The following is a 21,057-nucleotide window of genomic DNA, read 5'->3' as shown; positions in this document are numbered from 1 at the left end:
TCTCTACACTTTGAATTCATCTAGAGGAATTTAGCCATTAAAATGTACTTTTTTTTCCAACAGAACTTCAGTCTAAACATATTGCTTACGTTTCTTATTCTTACAGAGGTCCTTTATAAAATACCTGGTTTGCAAAGTTCTTAACGATTTCAGGAGGAATCAAACTAACTCACCTGAAGTACATTTGGAATTAATTAATAAAACATAATCTGTTCTTTGTGCTTTTTCTCTCTCACTGCTGCAAGAAGTTTTACTACAAGATCTTCAAACATATAAAAGTATAAAGATCCATAAAGATGAAATTTCATGGGAAGCATGACAAGAGAACAGTACCCTTTTTGTCACATATTAATGTATAAATCAACACAATTAAATTACTCTAAATTAAATAAGAGAAGGGTATTTCAAATTTTAAAAGTGAAATCTATAAATCAGAACTTCTGAAACAGTAATTTCACATCCACACTCTACTTTCTGTGGAGCAAGACCAAAAGGACTCCATTAGGAAAAGAGAAAAATGTACCTTTCTTTCTAGCTGTGTCATCGGGATCAAGATTCCTGGTTACTGTGACAACCTTAAGAACTAGGTGGTTGCCCCCTTGTCGAATCATATTCACCACCTGCCTGTGGCCAACTTTCACTACATTCTCATTATTAACCTGCAAAGAAAGAAAATAGTCTTTTAGATCAAAATGCAGAAAACTTCTTCTATTTCAGTTTTAAAAACAGAAGGTGGAAAGAACAGGAAGATGCAGAATTTCTGTCTTTCAAAGAAAGAATTAAGGACAGAATTACTGTCTTTTAATAAAAATACATATTTAAGAAACAGCATATAGCTGACATGATAACAGGAAAACAAAGCTAGCTCTTAATGAAATACACAACTAATTTCCTTATAATTACCAGTTTAAAAAAAAAAAGCTAGTTCAACCAAATCTTTTCCTTAATGTATTTTATTTCCAACAATTAGTGTGCTTCAACTCTGCATTTCATACACTAAAAATAATTTCTTAAATGATGGTAATTTTTCATGACTGCATTATTCACAAACGTCTATATGCATTTTATGCTCTCTAACATAACCAATGAGATATGATGATATGAAGAAGCTTTTCTTTTCAGATCACCCAGGAACAGATTTTCACTCCTGAAGTAAATTCTCATGTTCAAGAAACATTTTTTTATTATATGCACTCTCCTCGTTTCCCAGCATCTGATCTGATGTCCTGGATGCAAAGGCAACAGGGCCATAGCAGTCCAAAAGAGTCTTCATGGAAAAAAGAGGAGTTAACTATAGGAAACCCTGGCCAGCTATTATGGTCATGCCAATTAAACTGCACTGCAACATTAAGCTTTAAAATGCATACTCTCTGGGTAGTTCCTAGTGCTACATCATCATTTTTGCTGTATATGTCTTTCCATAACATTAATTAATAGACATAGAAGAAAGCATAGGCATAAAACCTGTAAATAAGCATGGATAAAATTTATTTATTTATTTATTAATTCAATCTATAAGAAGTCACTGAAAGTTATCTGAAATCTGCATGATAGCAGCATATAAGACTGAAGTGCTGCATGTGCTATTTGAACATAAAAGATACTGAGGAATGGAATCAGTGAAGAAGAGTTGCTGCCAGAATACGTGCTGAGAATTTGATCTCTATCCAAAATCCAACTGACTCAGTTATATTTCACTGAGATCACTCAGTGCCTTCCAAAATGAACAGTCATTTCCAAAGTAAGTGTTTTTAGCCTCCTCTATTTATTCTGACAGGCTGGGCATCTCACACTCTAAAGAATTTACAGTTTAGAGCACAATCTCTCATTAAATATTATTGCCATTTAGCAGAACAACAAGCACAACCAGATCCACTCCAGCTTGAAATCATTTTTCCATCCATGGTATCAACGAAAAATCTTGCCTTTTTTCAGGCTTTAGCTGAGACAAAATGCATTATGATGGAATAACATCTTGGCAAACGTATTTTTAATACAATGCTGCAATCAGAAGTCTCAAAGTATGGTCCGTGTGTTATGTCTATAAGGCTGAGATGCTTTTTGAGATGCTATTTTAGTTTCATATTCAGTGATGTAGGTGTAACACATGCTGAACATCCAGACCTGTTGAGCAGGCAAATATGAAGTTCTCTCATTCTGTAGGTGGAGGGTATAAAAGAATATCGATTTGGGTAGGACTGTTGCTGTTTTGTTTTATTTCACACCTTTTTAGCACCTGGTATTTAATTTCAAGAGATGGTATTTATTTAACTGGACCAATGGCATCTAAATGTAATCTAAAACATTTTAGCAGAGTTACCCATTTACTTTGAAATTCCTTCCAGTATTAAAACCTTAACCAGGTAATTATTTTCCACAGCAAAGAAGTTCACGCAATTAAGAACTACAGAATTCATCTACTCCATCTTTACTGGAATTAAATTTTAAGGTTGGAAGCCAGTATGGATTAGAATATATCTCCTAATGCTGTCAAAAAATAGAGACCTCCAAATAAATCAAAAGTTAATATTAATCAAACACATGTACACTTCACTAGTGTAAAGTGATAAATGTGTAAAATGATAAACAGCTTATGCAGCATACCATCTGTTCACATCACTGCGTGCAATGATATTTAACATTTAGAGCAAGAGCAAATATATACGACACATTTTTTAAAGCTGTCTCAGAAACAGAACCTTTAAATGACTGTTTATAGCAGCTTTGTTTAAAAGGCACAGTTACAAAAGCTGGTACCAAAAGGATTTATATTGCCAAAATAAAAATATTGATAGGAGACCTGAAGATTATTTAACTCAAAGAGTTTACAGAAATACTTGATAACAAAAGAATCATGAAATCAGCAGAGCAGGACCTCATCTTCACTATCTTTAGCACCTCAGTGGGTAGAACTGTAGCGTGATTACAAAGCAATAACATCATAATTGTCAATAGCTTATAAGGAACCAGGATTTCAGCGACAGATTCTCTGTTTTTTTTATAATCAGTAAGACAGATATTTATTTCACCGGTGCCAATTCATTTAATAACTGCATGTGTACTTGGTATTAAATGTGATCCCATTCTTTGGAACATTAAACAAATCTTTTTGCCTTTAGTGGCAAAGTGTTTAGAAGGATGTTCTATAAATGGTCAAACTAGTCGAGCTGGTTTGCAGGCACAAATTTGTGTCCTCTCTCTTCTTCAACCCAATCTTTCAGCATATTTTCTGTGATCTTTCACTGCAAAACCTTAAGTTCTTTGTTTTTCCTTTAACTCTTCCCAAAAACTTTTCTGCACAGGACTTTCTTTCCCATGTCCTTCATAAACAGGTGAAAACAGATTACAGAAACAGATACGTGCTGTGGCTGCTTCCCTGCTACATCAATGGCAACTGGTCATCCAACAAGCCAAAAGCAAGGAAAACTGTTACTTGGGACAGCCAAAAATTACAACAACTCTCCTCTAGCCATTCCCGACCCTCAGGAAAAGCCTCAGAACTTTATATTCTTGAAATTCCTACTTTATTATCATTTGGTTAAAACTGGGCAGTGGGATGGAAGTGACTTTGAGCACTTTGAGAGAATTTGCGAAACAATTCACAAAATAAGACAATGTCATAGACCCAATGTCTTTAAAAAATAGCCTAAACTGGAAGCCTGAGCTATCTTAAGCTGAACTTACGTTTTGGGTGTGTATGAAACATTCTTGAAGTGTTTAAAAGGAAGAACACTTTTGTGAATATCTAGATTTTTCAACTATATGTCTCAGTGCTTTTTCCACCTTGTATAATCAACGTACATAAGTTTTTTTAGAGCAGTATGAAGTTACAAGACAGGAAAATCATGACTTAAGAGCAAGCTGGAGATAGAAATCAGAAAAATTCATACTAGACAATTTTTTCAGATAAAATAATTTGCTAGTAGCATGTAATGCATTGTATTTCGATGTCTTGAAGGATTATCAGCCACATGGCTTATACCACCGTTTGTCATGTACCTCGTGTAACATAACCCTGTGTGAACCGCTCGTGAAAAGGATCAAATGACACTGAACAGAGTCAAGGCCAGCAGGTGAGAGACGTGCTACCCAGCCTTCGACCCCAGCGACTGCACCATTGCTAGTTAGCTTAGAGCTAAAGGTAGCTAATAGAGAAGAAATGCAGGCAAAGCAACGCTCCTGCGTTGGTCAGGATTTAGAGGAGATATGGATGGACCAGTTTGCAGCTACAATTGGAGGTACACGCAGCTGATTAATCCAGGCACTTCTGGATACATTTAAGACACTAAATATTCATACATGGCAGTAAACAATACCTGCCATAGCCTCCGCACAGTTAAGAGGTTTCATTTCTTTCTCCTAGCTCGTGGAATCAGTTGTTCACAGAGTTGTCATTTCACGGCTTCCTACAGCAATGCAATATACTCAAGCATGAAACATTCAGTTCTCCAAGACAAAAAGCAGTGTGCTCTGTGTCCTCTCCACCCCCCACCACTGTGACCACAGCAGACACATTGCTGCTCCCTCCAACACCCTCTTGGAAAACTGAAAGCCCTTTGGAGCTTACATTCAATGTGCTTCACAGCTGGGACTCACACCTGCTTAAAACTCCAAACCAGAGACTGTGATCAACAATGACGTTTCTCTTACACAATGAGCTTTGAATACCAGCGATGAAGAATTCTCTCTCCAACATGGCCATTCTCTCAAAAGATGATTCAAAAATATGGAGTAAACCAGTAACAAAGACAACTAACAGTCATAAATCTCACTATCTTTAACATCCAGGTCCACCACTCTGACTTTATCTTACTAAGCATTTATACATAGCAACATCTAAACCCCACAAAACCCAATAAAAATAATGAAACTTTATTCAAGAATAAATAACGATGTGGTCTCCAAGAGCAAAATATCAATCAGGTAATCAATTTTTTTTCTGTGTGAAATATTCCCTACATGAAAGAGCCCGCCGTACAAAAAGATGATATATGAACACCCGTGACATCAATAAATTTCTCTTGAGCTTTACAAAGAAAAAGCTGCTCCTGCTCAGGCAACCTTATAACCCTGGTAACATCAGAGACAAGTGCACAGGACTGAGAACGACAACAGCTTATGGAATGGAAGGAGTTTAGAAAAGGATAGGATACGGTAGAAATTGGTTTACAGTGCATATGAATGGAAGGCAGTAAAGTCATCTGACGGGTGATTTCAAGAGATATACTCTAGCTGGAAAGGGTACCATAACAGAAGGCATGAAGCCAGGAGCAAAGGAGGAAGGCAGAAGCAGTATTTAATGTGAGATGATTGCTAAGAGCAAAAAGGAGAAACACGTATCTTCCCTCCTGGTCTATTTTTACAAAGACATTTCAGGTAATCTCAAAGGCAGCAAAGAGCTTAAATATGAGGCAGTAAGAGAGAGGACTACAGCAAGATGCAAGTCAGTGTAGCCACACAGATGATGCTGAGCGGTATAGAAAATTGTAAATTGGTTGTTTCATGTATAATTACATTCACACACCACTAAATGAACATTATACTGCCTACAGGGCAGCTGGTGTTTACCTTAGAAGCAAGGTTAGAGATAGAATTACCTTGAAGTTTGTTTCCTGAATATTAAACTTACCCCACCACCCCCCAAATAAACATGTACTTCCATACCTTAAAGAAAATGAGAGTGTATTATACTTTATAGTACTTATTCCCCACAGAAGCTACAGTTGGGTGGGTCTCCATTCTTTTGCTACACCCCACCACCAGGCAATATTTGATTGCAAACAGACTCTTCACTGTGTAAATACATGCATTTAGTTTACTTACATGGGCAGATTTAGGACAGGAAAGAACAAATGCTTCTATTTAAATATGTGGATTTCTTGGAAAAGAGTACATTAATGAGTGTCCTAGAGACACTGGGGTAGATTTTATGGATATTGGGACAGGCTGCATAAAAGTATTTTTTTCTGAAATGTGTAACTATGCAATGGGTTGAAAAATAAAATGTAAAATAAAATAAAATAAAGTAAAATAAAATAATCTGCACATTGTAGGATAGCAGATGCATGATCTGGAACATATTCACCAGAGCAGCCTTCCCGTAGGAAGGTGCAAAAGAAAAAACACTACCAGAGAAAGAGACCTTTGCGGAGTTTGTTCTATTAATAAAAAAAAATCTTAATTTCTTCAATGCGTCATCCTAATCTTTCCATTACCTAAACATTCTCTCAGTGGAAAATGTAGTCAATAATTTTCAACAGTAATTAAGTAGACAAAACTCAAATCATTCTGCTCAGAATGAGCACTGCGTTGGTGCAATGGTGAATAAATTCACCTTGCAGTTGTGAACACACGTTCTGTCAACAGAAGCTTCTCAGCTCTTCCTGTCCATTGAACTGCTTGTGAAAACAACAAAAAGCCAAACCTGTTACACACGCTTACAAACCCCTGTCTACATGCTTTTTAAAAATCCACCATTTCTTGTAAATACTTAACACACGCTAACCCTATTACAATTTGTACCAGCAAAATAAATACCACACAAGTAAATTTGTAGGCTCAAATTATACTTTTGCATTCCAAGTAACTCCACAATTGTGCACATAACACTGTCTACGCATGTCACAAACCAGTATGAATTTCCCATCTGTGAGGTATTCTATTCTGTAGACTAAAATGTGAGACGAAGAAAGACACAGTGACCTAGCCAATCTTTGGGAAAATATTTGTGCGCTCATTATATCTGCAGCACTAATCCAGGGGTCAGCTTCAAGACTCTCCTCCTCGCTGAAGACCAGCAATTGGTCGTGGTGTCTATGGTTGTGCTGGCCTTAAACTCTTTGCGATGGGCTGAAGCAGTATTTAGCACAAACTTAGACCATGTCCAAAATTTGCACTCTACAAGTATATTTAGTGTCAAAAATCCTATTATGATGTTAAAACCCCTAAATTCATTCTAAATGCTGCATGCTTTTACCAGTGCTTGCCTTCTGGTGTCGGGATTGTAATCCAGCATCATCAACAGGCACATGAACAGCATGAAGGTAGATAGTCCACCTAGAAAGGTTTCTCTGCAAAGCAAATTTTAACAAATTCTGTTGGCAACATACTTTTCCCTGAGTATTACACAAAAGGACTGAATGAACACATTTGTTGATAGAGTTTGGAGATCCAAATGAGGAGGCAGGTCAAAAAGCTCCAAATCCAAAACGTTTTGGATTTATATGGTATTTTATGTACTTATAAAATGCATTTAACCGTAGAAAATTTCAAGATTCCTTGTCTCAAAAAGCTGGCACACGAGTTTAATCTGTGTCTTAGGTTAAAATAGAAAGTAATAATATAATATATAAATGAGTCCCATAGTGGAAATTAATTTATGAATTTGTATCTGTTAACCCAATTATTCACATCATACCATAGAAGCTTAAACAGACAAAAGCAAATGGCTTCAGACCACTGTCTCAACTATTAATTTATTTGAACAGGTCCTGAAACAGGCCTTGAATAGTCTCTGGAAAATTCCTGTAAATACCTGATACAAATAGGAAGGTAGTTTACATTCTGATCTCCAACACAAACATATCTGATTGTTATTAGTATTTGATCATATCCCATTTATCTAATTTAGTGTAAAAGATGCTTCAGAGACTTCATGCATTCTGGTGACTATTAAAAAAAAGCTTCACAGAACCAGGGATACAACCACATGGGAACTCCAGGTGAAATCTTGCATTAGTAAACTTTTAACAGTAATCCACTTTCTCATAGATTTGCCTGGATTGGTGGCCTTAAGGCATGGGAGGCTGTAAAGAAGATGAAGCCGGTGAGCAGGGAACTGTATTAGGTGATCTCCAGAGATGACTTCCCACCTCAACAATTCTGTGATTCTATCGGGTTTCTTCAAAAGAAAAAGTGTCATAAGGAAGTACCTACAGCCTTCCAGAAAAAAAGGTACTCATGAATTACAGGAAAAGTATCAAAATCATCAGTAGCCTTGCCACAGTACAAAAGTCTTTGCATAAGTTCAAATATTATGGTAAACAAACAAGATATAAGATATCTAAAGGAAAACACCCAGTGGAGACACTATGTCTTGAGGTTTTAGATTTCATCCTGTCACCACACTCCCTCCTCTTTGCATAAAGGGAATATTGTGCCTTTCCTCTTGCAGCTCCCACGGCAAGGAAAGGTGTACTGCCTGGCGCTTGCTCCCAGCAAGGCTAGTAGGACAGGCTGAAGCGCAGTCTCCCTGGTGAAACCTAGGATCTGCAGGGCTGCTTCAGCCAGGCGGCAGATTTTTCCTTCAATAGATTTAGCAGTGGCAAAACTGATGTCTTCTGAACTGCAGCATGAATCTGGTCTCTGCCTAGAGATAGCTGAGCCATGCTGTTGAGGAAGGCTTTAGCCTGCATCTCTGCATCTCCTTGAGTAGCACCACTACTGCAGATCTTTAGCTGCACTTAGGAACATCTATTTCTGATAGAAGCATTGGAATGAAGAGGCACCTCAGATCAAAAATTCCAGACTCCTTTGTTGTCATGGCAACTGCATCACATAATTTGTTTCTTAACATTTAGCCAAGCTCCATCTTCGAACTTCTTAGATTTCTTGTCCCTTTTATTCCTGTTAGGCCCAGAACATCTGAAAAGGACCTTTTTTCCTAATTTCCATCCTAGGTGTGACTAGTTTATACTAATCCTTTTTCCTGGAACAAACTGCCAATAGCCTAAATAGCTTTTTTGCCCCTACTCTCCGTGCATTCTACTAACAGGTCAGGTGGGAGTAATGTCCTGTCTCAGTTAAACACGCATTTTAATGATCTGTTATGACAAAGAGTCTAAAACCCAAATGGAGCACAACAGCTGTCCAGCATGTCAAAGAAAGCTTTTTTTTTTTTAAATGTGTCTTAACTTCAGTCAAACTAGCTTATGAAGTTGGTCATATGTTCACCTGTATTCCACCTAACTTACACTGCATCCATGCAAATGTCCGACCTCCCTCAAGAGAAACGCACAACTCATTTTCTTCTAGTAACCTGCTAGATGCAAGTGTGGGATGCCTGCACTACCCCCTTCCTCGTAGTCGTTGACCTGGAGCATAGACATTTTTGAGTATCAGAGAGACTGACTTACACATGGCCAGTGGAAAATGTTTGGAACTTTAAGTTCAGCAACAAAATATTTGATCCTAACGTTGGTTAAAAACTGCAAAAGCCCTGACTATTTTACACAAGAGTCAAGTCGTGAATTTTGCTCATTGACCACGTACATATATATGCACACATAGCATAACAAGAAAACACAACTGGGTATTTTAATGGAACTTCCCTTATCCCCAGCTTACTTTAATTAATGGCGTTCAATAATAATCCAGCCTTACTAGAAAAAATAAGCAATGGAATAATATATCAAAATAGTTCCTCAATAGCATCTGATTTTGCCCCATTAAAAACATTGCCAAGTAACACAAACAACAGTATTGTTTCTGTACAGAACTCAATGGTTATGTTTACGGCAAAGTTGAGAGCATACACTGTAAGAAAAGCAGGAGAGTTGAAGGTTGCTGTTTGTCTCTTACCCATGTCATGGTTTAAAAGGTGGAACTATGTTAAACTAGCATTTTAATCTAAAATTTTGCATTTTGCTTACTCATATCTAATCTGAAAGCTGTTGAAAGTAAGTAACTACCGTCCTCATGAGACTATCTTATACAGAACATTTAAACATCACTCAATTACTTGGACCCATTCCTGTTAAAAATAATTGTCTCCATTAATCAGTACCTGTTACTATTTTGAATCATTTGGTTTAAGCCACATTTCTTAGGAGAGGTTCAATTAACTTTATTGCAGTTGATTGAACTGCAGTGTACTGCAATCAATTAAATTACACTTAGGATGAATTTGTCCAATGGCTTTCAGGTGCAAGAGCTGGCAGTTTTTCATGTCCTAACTTGTCTTAGGAAAAAATCAAGTGAATTGTGCACATCTGTTTTGCTCTCTAATCCACACAGGTGAAAAGCTTTGCATTTCTGAGGAACCTTCAAAATAGTGTTACACCTAACTGGTATATATTGATATAAGGTGGTATGAGCTTGTGACCTACACTTGATATTTTAACCTGCTTTAAAGAATGTGACTTATATTCACTGAATATTTAATGGTCTGGGAATGTCAAAGATGAATAAAAGATGTGCAGCAGTTGTCTGGGCAGGTCTCCGACCAGCTCTCAATTTCTGCACACTTCAGTTATCAGACAGGAGATTTGCACCTGGGAACAAGCTTTAGAGGGCCACAGAGTCCGGGCACAGTTTGGTCCATAGTTAGGAAGAGAGTCAGCATAGCTTAAGATTTCATCTCCTTTCTCTACCAAATCTTTCTCCTCTTCCCTTCCCCTGTCCTGATAACTCAGGAGCATGCAAGAGCCAAATATGTCATCTGGCTGGTTCACAATGATCCTTAGGAGGGGGTGGCCTAATTTAATCACAGAGGCTGGATTTGATATTCACCTCGCCCCTTGCCCTAGTTTTGTTGGCGTTGTATTTATTTGCTACTCCTTTCATCTTTTCAGCATGTACTTATTCTGTATATCTGAGTTCCATCAGTACCCAATAGTTGGTCTACTTTCTGATATGTTGGCTTCTTTTTGCCTTAAAATAAACCCTGTGAAGATAAGCTGATTTTTTTTTCCAAACTACAATGCTTTAAAAAAATATGTTCTAATTTAAAACTCAGTAAAATTAAAATGAAGTTTGAAGTGCAACAGAGATTACCTTAACATTCATTTCATGAACATGCCTCTCACATTTAATTTGTTCTCCGATGCTATAGCCTATAAATCATGATACACAGCCAGCACCAAAAATAGGGTACCAAAAATAGCAAACTAGAGGTCACCCATATACTAATGAAACATCTCTAGCATATCTGTCCTTCACAGATGAAAGCATGCATGAAAATCTAGAACTGCTTAACCATTGCAAGCGGAGCTGCTTTCACCTCATTTCTCTGACATCCATAGTCACCCACCTCTGCTGGGGTTTGTTCTGAGCAAACTGTTTTTTTTCATGTAAAGAAAATAATTGCAACCCAAGCTGCACATTCAAGCAGTGGTTCTGCAGTGGAAAAGCAAGTTTAACAGACTCTTATCCCTCTACTCTGTTCTGCTGACCACCCACCCCCTACCAGGTTTGCCACTCCCTCGGCAGAGTCACTCATGCTTTGTGAGGCCCTTCTGATAAGGTGACTCCAGGTTAAAAACAAAAAAAAAAAGAGGATAATTTTAATCTGGATCATTTCAGTGCATGGTTAACACTGCATGGTTTCACAAATGATTATTGTGATCTGACCTCCGGGGCCGCGATGGGCAGCACAGCGGGCGGAACGGTGGGCCGTTTGGTTGACCAGCTGTGGACAAGCATCCTTTCAGCAGTTCTGTGCTACCATATAGCCCTGTTGCACCCCCCAGCTCTTCTGGGACAACCCTTTGCAGGGCAGCATGAAGAACAGGATCCATTTCGGACAGACGGCATTTCTAAGCCAGGCCTATTCCTGGAGCTAGCTCACCGAGCAGCTTCACAAGCAGCTTCACCTGTGCAGCTGAGTGGGTGCGTGGGGACAGGAATGAAGAGCAGGGGAAGCTGAGACCAGCACTTCTGCTACAAGTGCTCACGCAGTTATGCCCTGGTAACAGCACTCATCTGACCTTTGAAGTGATTAAATGCTCCAGACCTCTATTAAACAATTCCCAACTTAACACTTTATAAAAACATGAGGCTATGTTCAACCCTAAAAATATATCCTTTTAAAATCAGGAGTACAGTGGTATTATGCAAGCACTGAGAAGACAATAGATCTTTATCTGAATTCTGAATGAACCACTTGATAAGTATTTACAATAGGCAGAAGATAGCAGGCTGAGCCCTTCTATTTTTAAAACTGTGCATACCTACATTAAAGGCCATTAGGCAGAGAATTCTAAAATATGTATCAAAATATAGATCTCTTTATGAGTACTAATAATGCAGCCCAATATCCTCTTTCATTAGGTAAGCACACATTAGTCAGGCAACACAATTTAAAATTAAACGTTATACATGTAATATAAACTGACCAGTTCTGTACGTTTCAGTGATTTTCAGTTAAAACCTTCACAGAGATTGCAGATATATCGACAGAGTGTGCTGTCATCAAGAACAGGTAATCTATATTTCCTCCTGCCACATATAGTCACTTTCCAGAAAATGCATTCGCACTAGGAGCAATTAAAAAAATAGTGCTCATGTATTTCTCTTCATGTAGGAAAGCTTAATCTCACAGCATATAGAGATAATTCTTAAAGTCATGTTAGTTTAAACTATGCTGCCTTAAACTTGGAATCACTTATAAGGTTTTTTTGGAGGCCAATTATCATGTTGTTAAAACTCACAGAATAGGTTAGGAGGTACGTGCTGGCATTTGCTACACAAACCTAGAAGAAAATGTAGTAAAACATTGGTGTCTTTAGAGCGAGACTTGTAGGCAATTAGTGTGTTCTTCAGAGATACGTGCTGCAAGGAAATAAGAGCTACGTAAGAGAGCTTTAAATAGGTAAAACAAATGTAAGCCAATAGTCCTTATTCAGGGATGCAACACACTCCCTGTCTTTATGGCAGAGCACAAACAGGACTGCTTCCAGTAACAGAAACCTCAACAGGAACAGCTCCAGCTTGATTTTTCAACCCCATCATAGACTGTGCCTTGTTGTAAAGCACATTTTACTTGATGTCTGTCTTCAGTGATTAATGTTGGGAAGGAATGTGGGTTTGTGTGTTAATACCTATTAATACATTACTACCTGTATGGCCAGGTGTTTTAACTTCTCACCCACCAGGCCCATCACGCCTGCGGGCAGGCCCAAGGTTTGCACCGTTTGCTGTTCTAAGATCACTGGATCATTTGGCTGGTGTTTGCCCAGTAGAGCTGGGCAGTGACCTGTACTCCAGAAAGGCATCCTTTGATTCCACAAAGTCCTGATTTGATTAACTTTAAGCTCATTGACTTCAATAGCACTACTGACTGAAGAGCTGATAGCAGTTTATGCCTGCAGACCATTTTGCCACAGCTCTGCCTGAGAACAGGAGTGAATGAAGACTGAAGTTTGGGCTTAAGAAATGCTTAAGCACGTACAGAATAATCAAATTCACATAAAAAAATGTTTTCTGAATTAGTTTAGAGGTAAGAAATAAGCATCAGTCAGTTGAGTCATGAATTCAGTGATGTTAAGAGTGTCCCACCCTAATTTAGAAAATTACTAATTGCACTAACCATACTGCAGTTTTCTATTAATTGCCAAAAGAATGTGCGTGGTTTATGCAAGACTTCCGAAATGGAAAATAAAAACCAAAAGAGCTATCAATCATCCAGTCATCGCACACCGTAGTTACAAACATGGAAATGTTTAGTTTAAAATAACCAACCAAACTAAATTACACATACATTTTAAACTATCTATAAGCAAAGAATTGGAATTACTAAGGCAAAAAGAAGTGTCCACTCCAGTTGTAGCAGCTTGTTTGCAGAAAGAGGTGGTCCTCCATCTCAGATTAACAGCTCCTGGAACTCTAACCATGCGGTGTAAAACTTGATTACCAAAATTTGCTTGCTTAGAATGTATTACTTACATGGCAGATACAGTTTGTTCTAACTGCTTCCCAACTATTTATATTCAATCTAGTCTTGATAATTTTGGTTCTTTGTTTAAGAAGACTAGCTAGAATCCCATTACTTTGTTTCAAAGTTATTCTTCCTTTAATACTGCATCAGAATTGCACTACAATCCCAACTCAGCCTGAGACTCACCCTGTGACCTGTAAACCTGTGCTTCGGTTCAACAGCCTTGAAAAGGGGAAAATAAGTAATCCACCGTAACATACCTAATGAACCGTCAGCCACTAAGGCCCGGCCAATGGAGGTGAAAAGCTCTAACAGATTTGATTAGGAAGCACAACACATTATAAAAACCAATAATGGACAATCCTCTAGTATCTACTTTTGCTGAGGAGTGTCAGAATTCACCAGACACATCCACAAGGACAATAAAAATCCTACTCGTTCTACTTTGTAAAAGAATATCAGAATGTATATCTGTAATTGTAATGTAAAATAGACACTACCCACAATGAGTGTTACACAACATCAACTGAACAAAGCCTCAAAAGCAACAAAAGAGAACTTTTGCAGCTCTCTAAAGAAAACAAACTTGTTTATAAGAGCAACTTCATTAATTCATGAGTCTTTCTGTTACCACTTCAAAGAAGCAATATGCTAATCCACTTACTCTCCACACACAACGACTTTTTATCATCTCAAGCAAGAGTGTAAGTGCAAAAAGCTTCTCTGTTAAGAAGGAATGATTTCTTTTGGTTAGTGAACAAGCATCATAAGAAGTATAACAGCAGACTCCTCAAAGAATTTTGTCATAGTGAATAAGAATCACCAGCAAACATTTTATTAAGTTTGATTTTATTTGTAAATAGAAGTAAAAATCTATTTTTGTATGATCTGATGACTCACGGAGCACGAGGAAATTTTCTGGCCTTTCAAGCGGCTCCACCTAGCCTACACAGAACCCCAGTCCTGAGGCAATATCCTTGCAAGCAAAAGGCAAAACCAGTTGAACAATGTTTTGCCTTATGCATTGCTCCAAGTCTGTGGGTGCCTGCAGCGGCAGTAAGATGATGCAGCCTGTCCTTTGGAAACATTTGCTCCACAGTCAAATTCGATATCAAAACAAGCTGGAAACGCTTCTTTGGAAATGCTTCTTTCCTTCTGGTGGCCAAAAGGAAGCCAAACCTGCCCTCCTCTTTCTTTCAACACCTAAAGTTAGCAACAAAACTGCCTGCTTCGCAAACAGAAGTCAGCTGTGCGATGCATCGGATGAATCAGTGCTGTTATGTGCTGACATTTTAGGAACACACTGAATAGTTACACGACCGTATAAAAACGTAGCAACTCATCAGAAGCAGATTATTGAAATAAACATGCCACAAAACCGAACACAGACACTGAGGAGAGACAAATGAAGCGCAAGTGAAGACAACATAACAGGTTTTTCAATTAGAAAACGGCAGCCTCATTCGTAACAACAGTAATTTTGCATTCTTGTTATCCTGCTGCTTTTATTTTCTGTGCATTACACTAAAAAAAACCCTCAAACCCAAAACACTGACAGAGAGCAAAACTCCAGTAAGCTCAATTCTATGTTAAATATTTTGGAATGTGAATTAAGTTTAAAGCAAGCAAGGAAAGATCAGAAAAGGAACTTAGAAGGTACACCAAAGGAAGAATAGAAAGGGATGATGCTGCCATACACTGAAGGGCAGAAACGCAAGGTGCTTCCAAAAGTAAGGAAGAGAAGCTTGGATTTAAGCATCAAATATTATGCAAATTCCTTATTATTTAAATTAAATTGCTGTAACTAAGTGTTGCAGAATGGAATTTAAATGTCAACCAAGTTTATATGCAAAAGTTTAAAACTTAAAGGCACTGTGGAAAGAGCCAGTATTTTCCACAAAATTATGATTGTCAAAAGCTGTGCCTAGGTGACTTGTACACTCCTCTTGAAAGTGAGATGGATGCCTTCAATGAGACTTAGGAGCTCAAATTCCTGAAGTACTTGGCAACCTGCATCCCCCTGCAAAGGAGATACAGCTACCCAAGGTGTTAGGATGACTCCTGTGAACACCTGATGTGCCAAAGCTTAATTCTAAATCATCATCATCAGTGAGGACCAGTCAAATGCTCGCTCCTGACAGCAATACAGATGGCAAGTTACGCACCACAACCTGGCCGCCTTCCTGAGTGCTGAACTCCCCGCTGGGCTACTAAATCCTGTTTGGCCAGTACCTGCAAGGGCACTCCCGCCAGAGCCACCGAATGATGGGGGAATCAGCGTGGGCTGAGGGCCATTTCCAGGAGACAGGACAGATGCAGCTGTCTTGCTTTGGAGGCTGATTCTAATCGTATGATAATGCATTGTTCCATGCCAGCAAACTTCTAATACTTTAATTTACTAGTGTATGTGAATTTTACATGCTAGAGATATATCTGGGAAAAAGAACTTTGCATTTCTGCCCAACACACATCAAGTAATCCCACTAGTAGGTACTGGTTTCATTTCATAGCTAGCAATAACAATTTTAATGACATGTTGCTCACATGGCTTTGCAGTGTGATACACTCACATGGAGATAGAGGTACAGTCACAAACCTAATGCATAAATTTTAGATGACTTTAAGGCAGTAATTGATTCTCTTTGAATGCCACCTTTTTTTTTATCCCAGCCTCTCAGCTCTATGCTTAATTGCCCCTATTGCAGTAGGATCACAACTGATTTCCCTCCAAATAACTTGACCTGAATCAGTTTTGTCCCAGTTACTGACATTGACAAGTCAGTCTAGCAGTGGTAGAGGGACAATTTCAGTGTATCCTAATACTCTTTTTATTGATTTCCAGGTGGGTTTTTTTAGACTGCAAGGAAGACAGCCATGAAAGATGGGATTTAGCACCTTAAGTCTGACTATGGTAACATGAAAGCTTCAGTTCTAGGAAACTTGCTGTAAAAAGTAACTTTAATATGCACCACTCACTCATACTAATGTGCACCCCAAATCCTGCACAGGCAGCACTGATGGAATTGCCCCAGTCTGAGGCAGAATGTCTTCTGCCATTGGGTTTCATTGTCGCTTGGTTGTCAGTTTGCATAGCGTCCTCCTGCAGAATGCAAGGGATTCCTGATCCATAACCAAAGCTCCTGAGAGCTTCTGAAATTAAAAATATTTTTAGACATTCTAAATATAAGTTGTCTGAAATAGTTAAGTGATCGATTGTTAACAATATATAGTTCCTTTCACACGCATATATAATATATGCTATCAGCAAGAATACATTTCTTGCTGAAGAAGCACAATTTTGTCCAGAGGAATGGAGAAAAATGTAGGTGTGCATTTGACAATGTATAGATCTACCAGAAATAACTCCGTTAATAGGCATGGGAACAGTAAAAACTGTAATGTTCTGAGACAGCAATTTAAAAAAAAAAAATCAGACAAAATATGCCATGAATTAATCCTTAATGTTTTCTAAGTGGGGAAGAGCAGCTATAACCTGATACAGGCTTTACTTACTCCATCAAACGGCTAATCTTGGTACAACAGGCAAGGGTTACACAAAAATAGCACAAAAGGACAATGGATTGGGAAAACAATTCAGTCTTCTCAACAACATATTGACTCCAATTTTAGCGTCGTCTCAACCGAAAGCTTTACAGCAATTTTGCTCACGTTTGCATGGCAGTTCTTTCTCAGTGTTCTTGCTCAGAAAGAGTTGGAAATTTTATGCTCCTGGAGAGACTGAATCTCATTATTTAATTATCAAATCTGGAAAAACTAAGTTGTAAAATTCAGTGATTTTGTTTGTCAAGGACAGGGCTAATATTTAGGGTTTCCTGAATTCCTGTGCTATCTCTCTGGGCTTGATGGCTGCAATCCTGCAATCCCTGTTTAATGTGGCAATGCTCCTGTGCATCCTTCCCATGTACCAATCTATCCACACTGAATGTCCCCATTCCTCTCCTTTTGATCTTAAAACACTGAAAGGCACTTCACCCTCTACTTCATTACAATTTATTCTGAGGACACGTCTAGGACAGAGAGAGAGAATGATTCCCGAGGTGAGAGGATACTGCATTAGAGGCACCTGAGCTAGCATGGAGCAATCTGGCGTACCTCAATGATGCGGCGTGACACCATGCAGAGACATGAGCTTGGATCCTGGAAGAAATGCAGTCATAGCAGCATGGTGCTGCCCTCAGGCTAATTAGCACCACATCAACACGTTTTTGTCACTTCTGCTTTCGGAGCTAGTGCATTCAATGCCAGCTCAAGGCGCTCTCTACCACAGGCCATGCACGGTGTTAATGTGTGGCACCCACACTGGTAACATTAAATTTACAGGGACAACGGTCAGGGATGACATATGGAGATCGCTGTTGAAGGTGCTAAGTGCAGTTTTCAAAATTTAATCAAAATCAATATGATTTTGTACACTAATGACTACAGTATTCTCAGAACATAAGGGATTAATTAGCTAGGGCATTCAGTAGTTATCCCTCAGCAGCTGAAAAATACAGACAAATGTGATTATGTGACTAAAGAATTCACCTCTTACTTGCTCAGAATTCTGATTTTGCAGCAAGAGGAAGAACAGTTAACCCTGTCATTTTGTGACCAGATTTTTCCTTGACTTTTGAGAAAAATATTTATACTATCGATACTCTAAAGAGTCTAGACACTGAGTCCTCACTATTCCTTGCATCTCAAACTGCTCAGAAAGAGAGAAAGCTCACAAAATTATCTCTCACTCTTTCCCAGTATACTCACATTTTCAGAAATGAGGTCCAAGATATCACTGGACATGCAGTTCCTAGTCATTAATGGGGTAAAATTACTTTTTTCCCCCATGTAATCTCCATTTTAGAGTTAAAAGAGACTTTAAGTAAGATTGTAAATCTGCAAAGAGACATCCCAGACCAGTCTAATTTAGCTAGCAAATGCATACTTAGCTGTTTTCTGGTATATAAGCAGTGAATTTTTTTTTCTACAATAAACTGTAATACAGATGGGCCATTATAATATCATTTTACGTACACAGTGTCTACTTCATCTGAGCTTAGTATTCTTCTGTTTTCTCAGTGTTCTTTAGACTGTTATAATGTTTTAGACATATGTCCTTGCTAAGTGATAATTTTCTGCGTGGAAGACTAAGAATTTGAATTTATTTGCTTCTTACATTGCTCATTATTTAGAGTGGTCACTTTTTTTGTTGTTGTTTTAAGTGGTATGACTGTATCAGGTCTACAGCACATACAGTCAGTTTCCCATACCAGCATTAGCAAATAATTTTTAAGAAGTCATACTTGGATTACAGAGTAATTCTTTACTGCAACAACAACAACAACCCCCACTTTAAAGGCCAGGGATTTCCAATCATTCTTAAAGATGACTTTCAGGTTAAGGGGTCACTGTAAGGAGAAAGAGACTGCTGAGCTGTCTTAACGAGCTGAGGTATTGTGTTCGTAAGAGAAAGATCTTGAATAAATACTTTCCTGGCTAGCTTCATTTTCAAAGAGCAAAGAAGAGAGTGTATCACAGAGTATTACTCAGAAACTGAGGATATGTAAGAAAACAGCAAAAACTCTCTGGAAAGTTGTCCCGTGTCTATGGAATAGACAGAACTTCCATATGTAGGAAGTTGTGTGGATGCAAGAACTAAAAACAGACATTCTGTCCCTTTAGTTATAGATCAAAGACCTAGAAAATGTGATGCAGCCTCCTCAAAGCATCGGATTCTCAATTTACCTTCTAATGTGTTTCCAACATTGCTCCAAAACAAATAATTCTTATCATAGCATCACAGCATCATAGAATGGTTTGGGTTGGAAGAGACCTTTAGAGATCACTTAGTCCAACCCCCTGCCACGGGCAGGTTCCTTCCCGTAAATTTACCTTGGGATAGAGACATATGTCCTTGTTGCATATAAAATAAAGCAAGTACGTTGAAACTTGAGAAACCAAGCCCAGATTAGAACTTTATCATTGCTTATCTACACCAAGATTAAACTGATAATCGCTCTGCAATAGGGGGGATCTTGGGGTTAGCTGCTTAGTGATTGAAACTTCTCTTTCAGAACCTGGAGGAGGCCTAAGAGTAGGGTAACTTTTTCTGATGAATTATAACTTAAAGTTTTCCATCATGACAGCGTAATTGTAATGTTATTAGTTACAAATCAATCAACTAAAACTCTACCCTATTTTGATAATGTGACTCCTGCTATGCATGGGAAATATAATCATGTTTGACAACAAACTCAAATGAGTCTGGCTGAATTTTGACCTCTAAGAGTATTTCATTAAGGCCTTATTCTGGTGCCATTAAAGTCTATTACCATTGGGGATGGCTCAGCTCTCTGCACTGCAGTGAGGGACTTTACAAAAAACAGATCCTTCTTACCAGGCAGGAATATTGCAAATACAAAACATTTTCCACCATCTTTATCCCGCTCACTTCAGTAACATCAACTAAAAAATCAGGGAAACAGGAGTGAAGTAAGAATTAGGATCAAACTTTGTCCTCTCATCACAAAGTTTCTCATAACATTGAGGAGTTAAGTCACTAGCTAAAAAAGCATAACTGATAAGTAGGGCAGAGTCTGTTGTCTTCAGCCAGAAAGATATATTCCCAAACAAGAGGGTGAAATGAAGAATTTTTAAAAGCCAAATACAGAAAGGAAGGATAGATTGCAGGTTGTGATAAAAAATGAAGGTTAGTTTCTCCATCTGGAAAAGACAAAGCAATCTTTCACTTTTCAAACCAGTATAGGGAAAGTCATTTACTTTATTTTTTTACTTCTTGCTTTGCCTTCTAAGCAGTAAATGCAGTTGTATAATTTTTATTTATATACTTATATACTGCATTCATCACGGCTCCAACTGAAACATTACCGAAGTCCTATTAAATCTTTACATCATTAATTCATAATTACCAGTTGGGACCTGACTTATCAATTACCTTCTTTGCTCCTGTTTTTGCTTTTTTGTTTTCACTGGAAGAGTTACAATCATTTTGGCTTGAAGCAATTGTGCTACTTTTAGTTTCTTCCTCTTCATGCCTTTTTAAATGAGCACAGTCTGTTTACAAAGCTACATGGGCCACCTCTCACTTAGAGTACTAGGCTGCTTGTTACTGAAGCATCTCTGAGCTGCCTCCCTATCCAGCATTCCCACCGCTGGCCCTCAGGTTAATAAAGAACACCCTCACTTAACTACTTGCAACTGGATTTGTTTCTTTTTTTTTTTGTCTCACCCCAGGGTTATCCCATAATTTATCAAGAAGAGATGAAAAATTTTGTTTGACATAACTGTAGCCCATCTGGAAGGTTGTAGGAGATGTAATGTGGCTGAAAGTGATGATTTAATACAGTATGATAACAGCTAGTAAAAAGCAGCAAATGACAAAA

At 38.2% G+C, this 21,057-nt stretch overlaps 1 protein-coding gene across 2 annotated transcripts in view; it reads right to left on the bottom strand.

Annotated features, from left to right (window-relative positions):
- SHANK2 (SH3 and multiple ankyrin repeat domains 2) overlaps positions 1-21,057 on the bottom strand; it is a 309,027-nt gene that overhangs the window by 39,648 nt on the left and 248,322 nt on the right. For both annotated transcript variants that reach the window (XM_068399004.1, XM_068399005.1), the window contains one exon: positions 524-659. In XM_068399004.1, the coding sequence (XP_068255105.1) occupies positions 524-659 (136 nt within the window). The remainder of the gene's footprint in view (positions 1-523; positions 660-21,057) is intronic.

The sequence above is a fragment of the Nyctibius grandis genome, chromosome 4 (assembly GCF_013368605.1).
Source record: "Nyctibius grandis isolate bNycGra1 chromosome 4, bNycGra1.pri, whole genome shotgun sequence".
Taxonomy (NCBI): Eukaryota; Metazoa; Chordata; class Aves; order Nyctibiiformes; family Nyctibiidae; genus Nyctibius; species Nyctibius grandis.
Note: the sequence above shows the minus strand (reverse complement) of the source record. Positions and strands in the feature narration are given on the sequence as shown.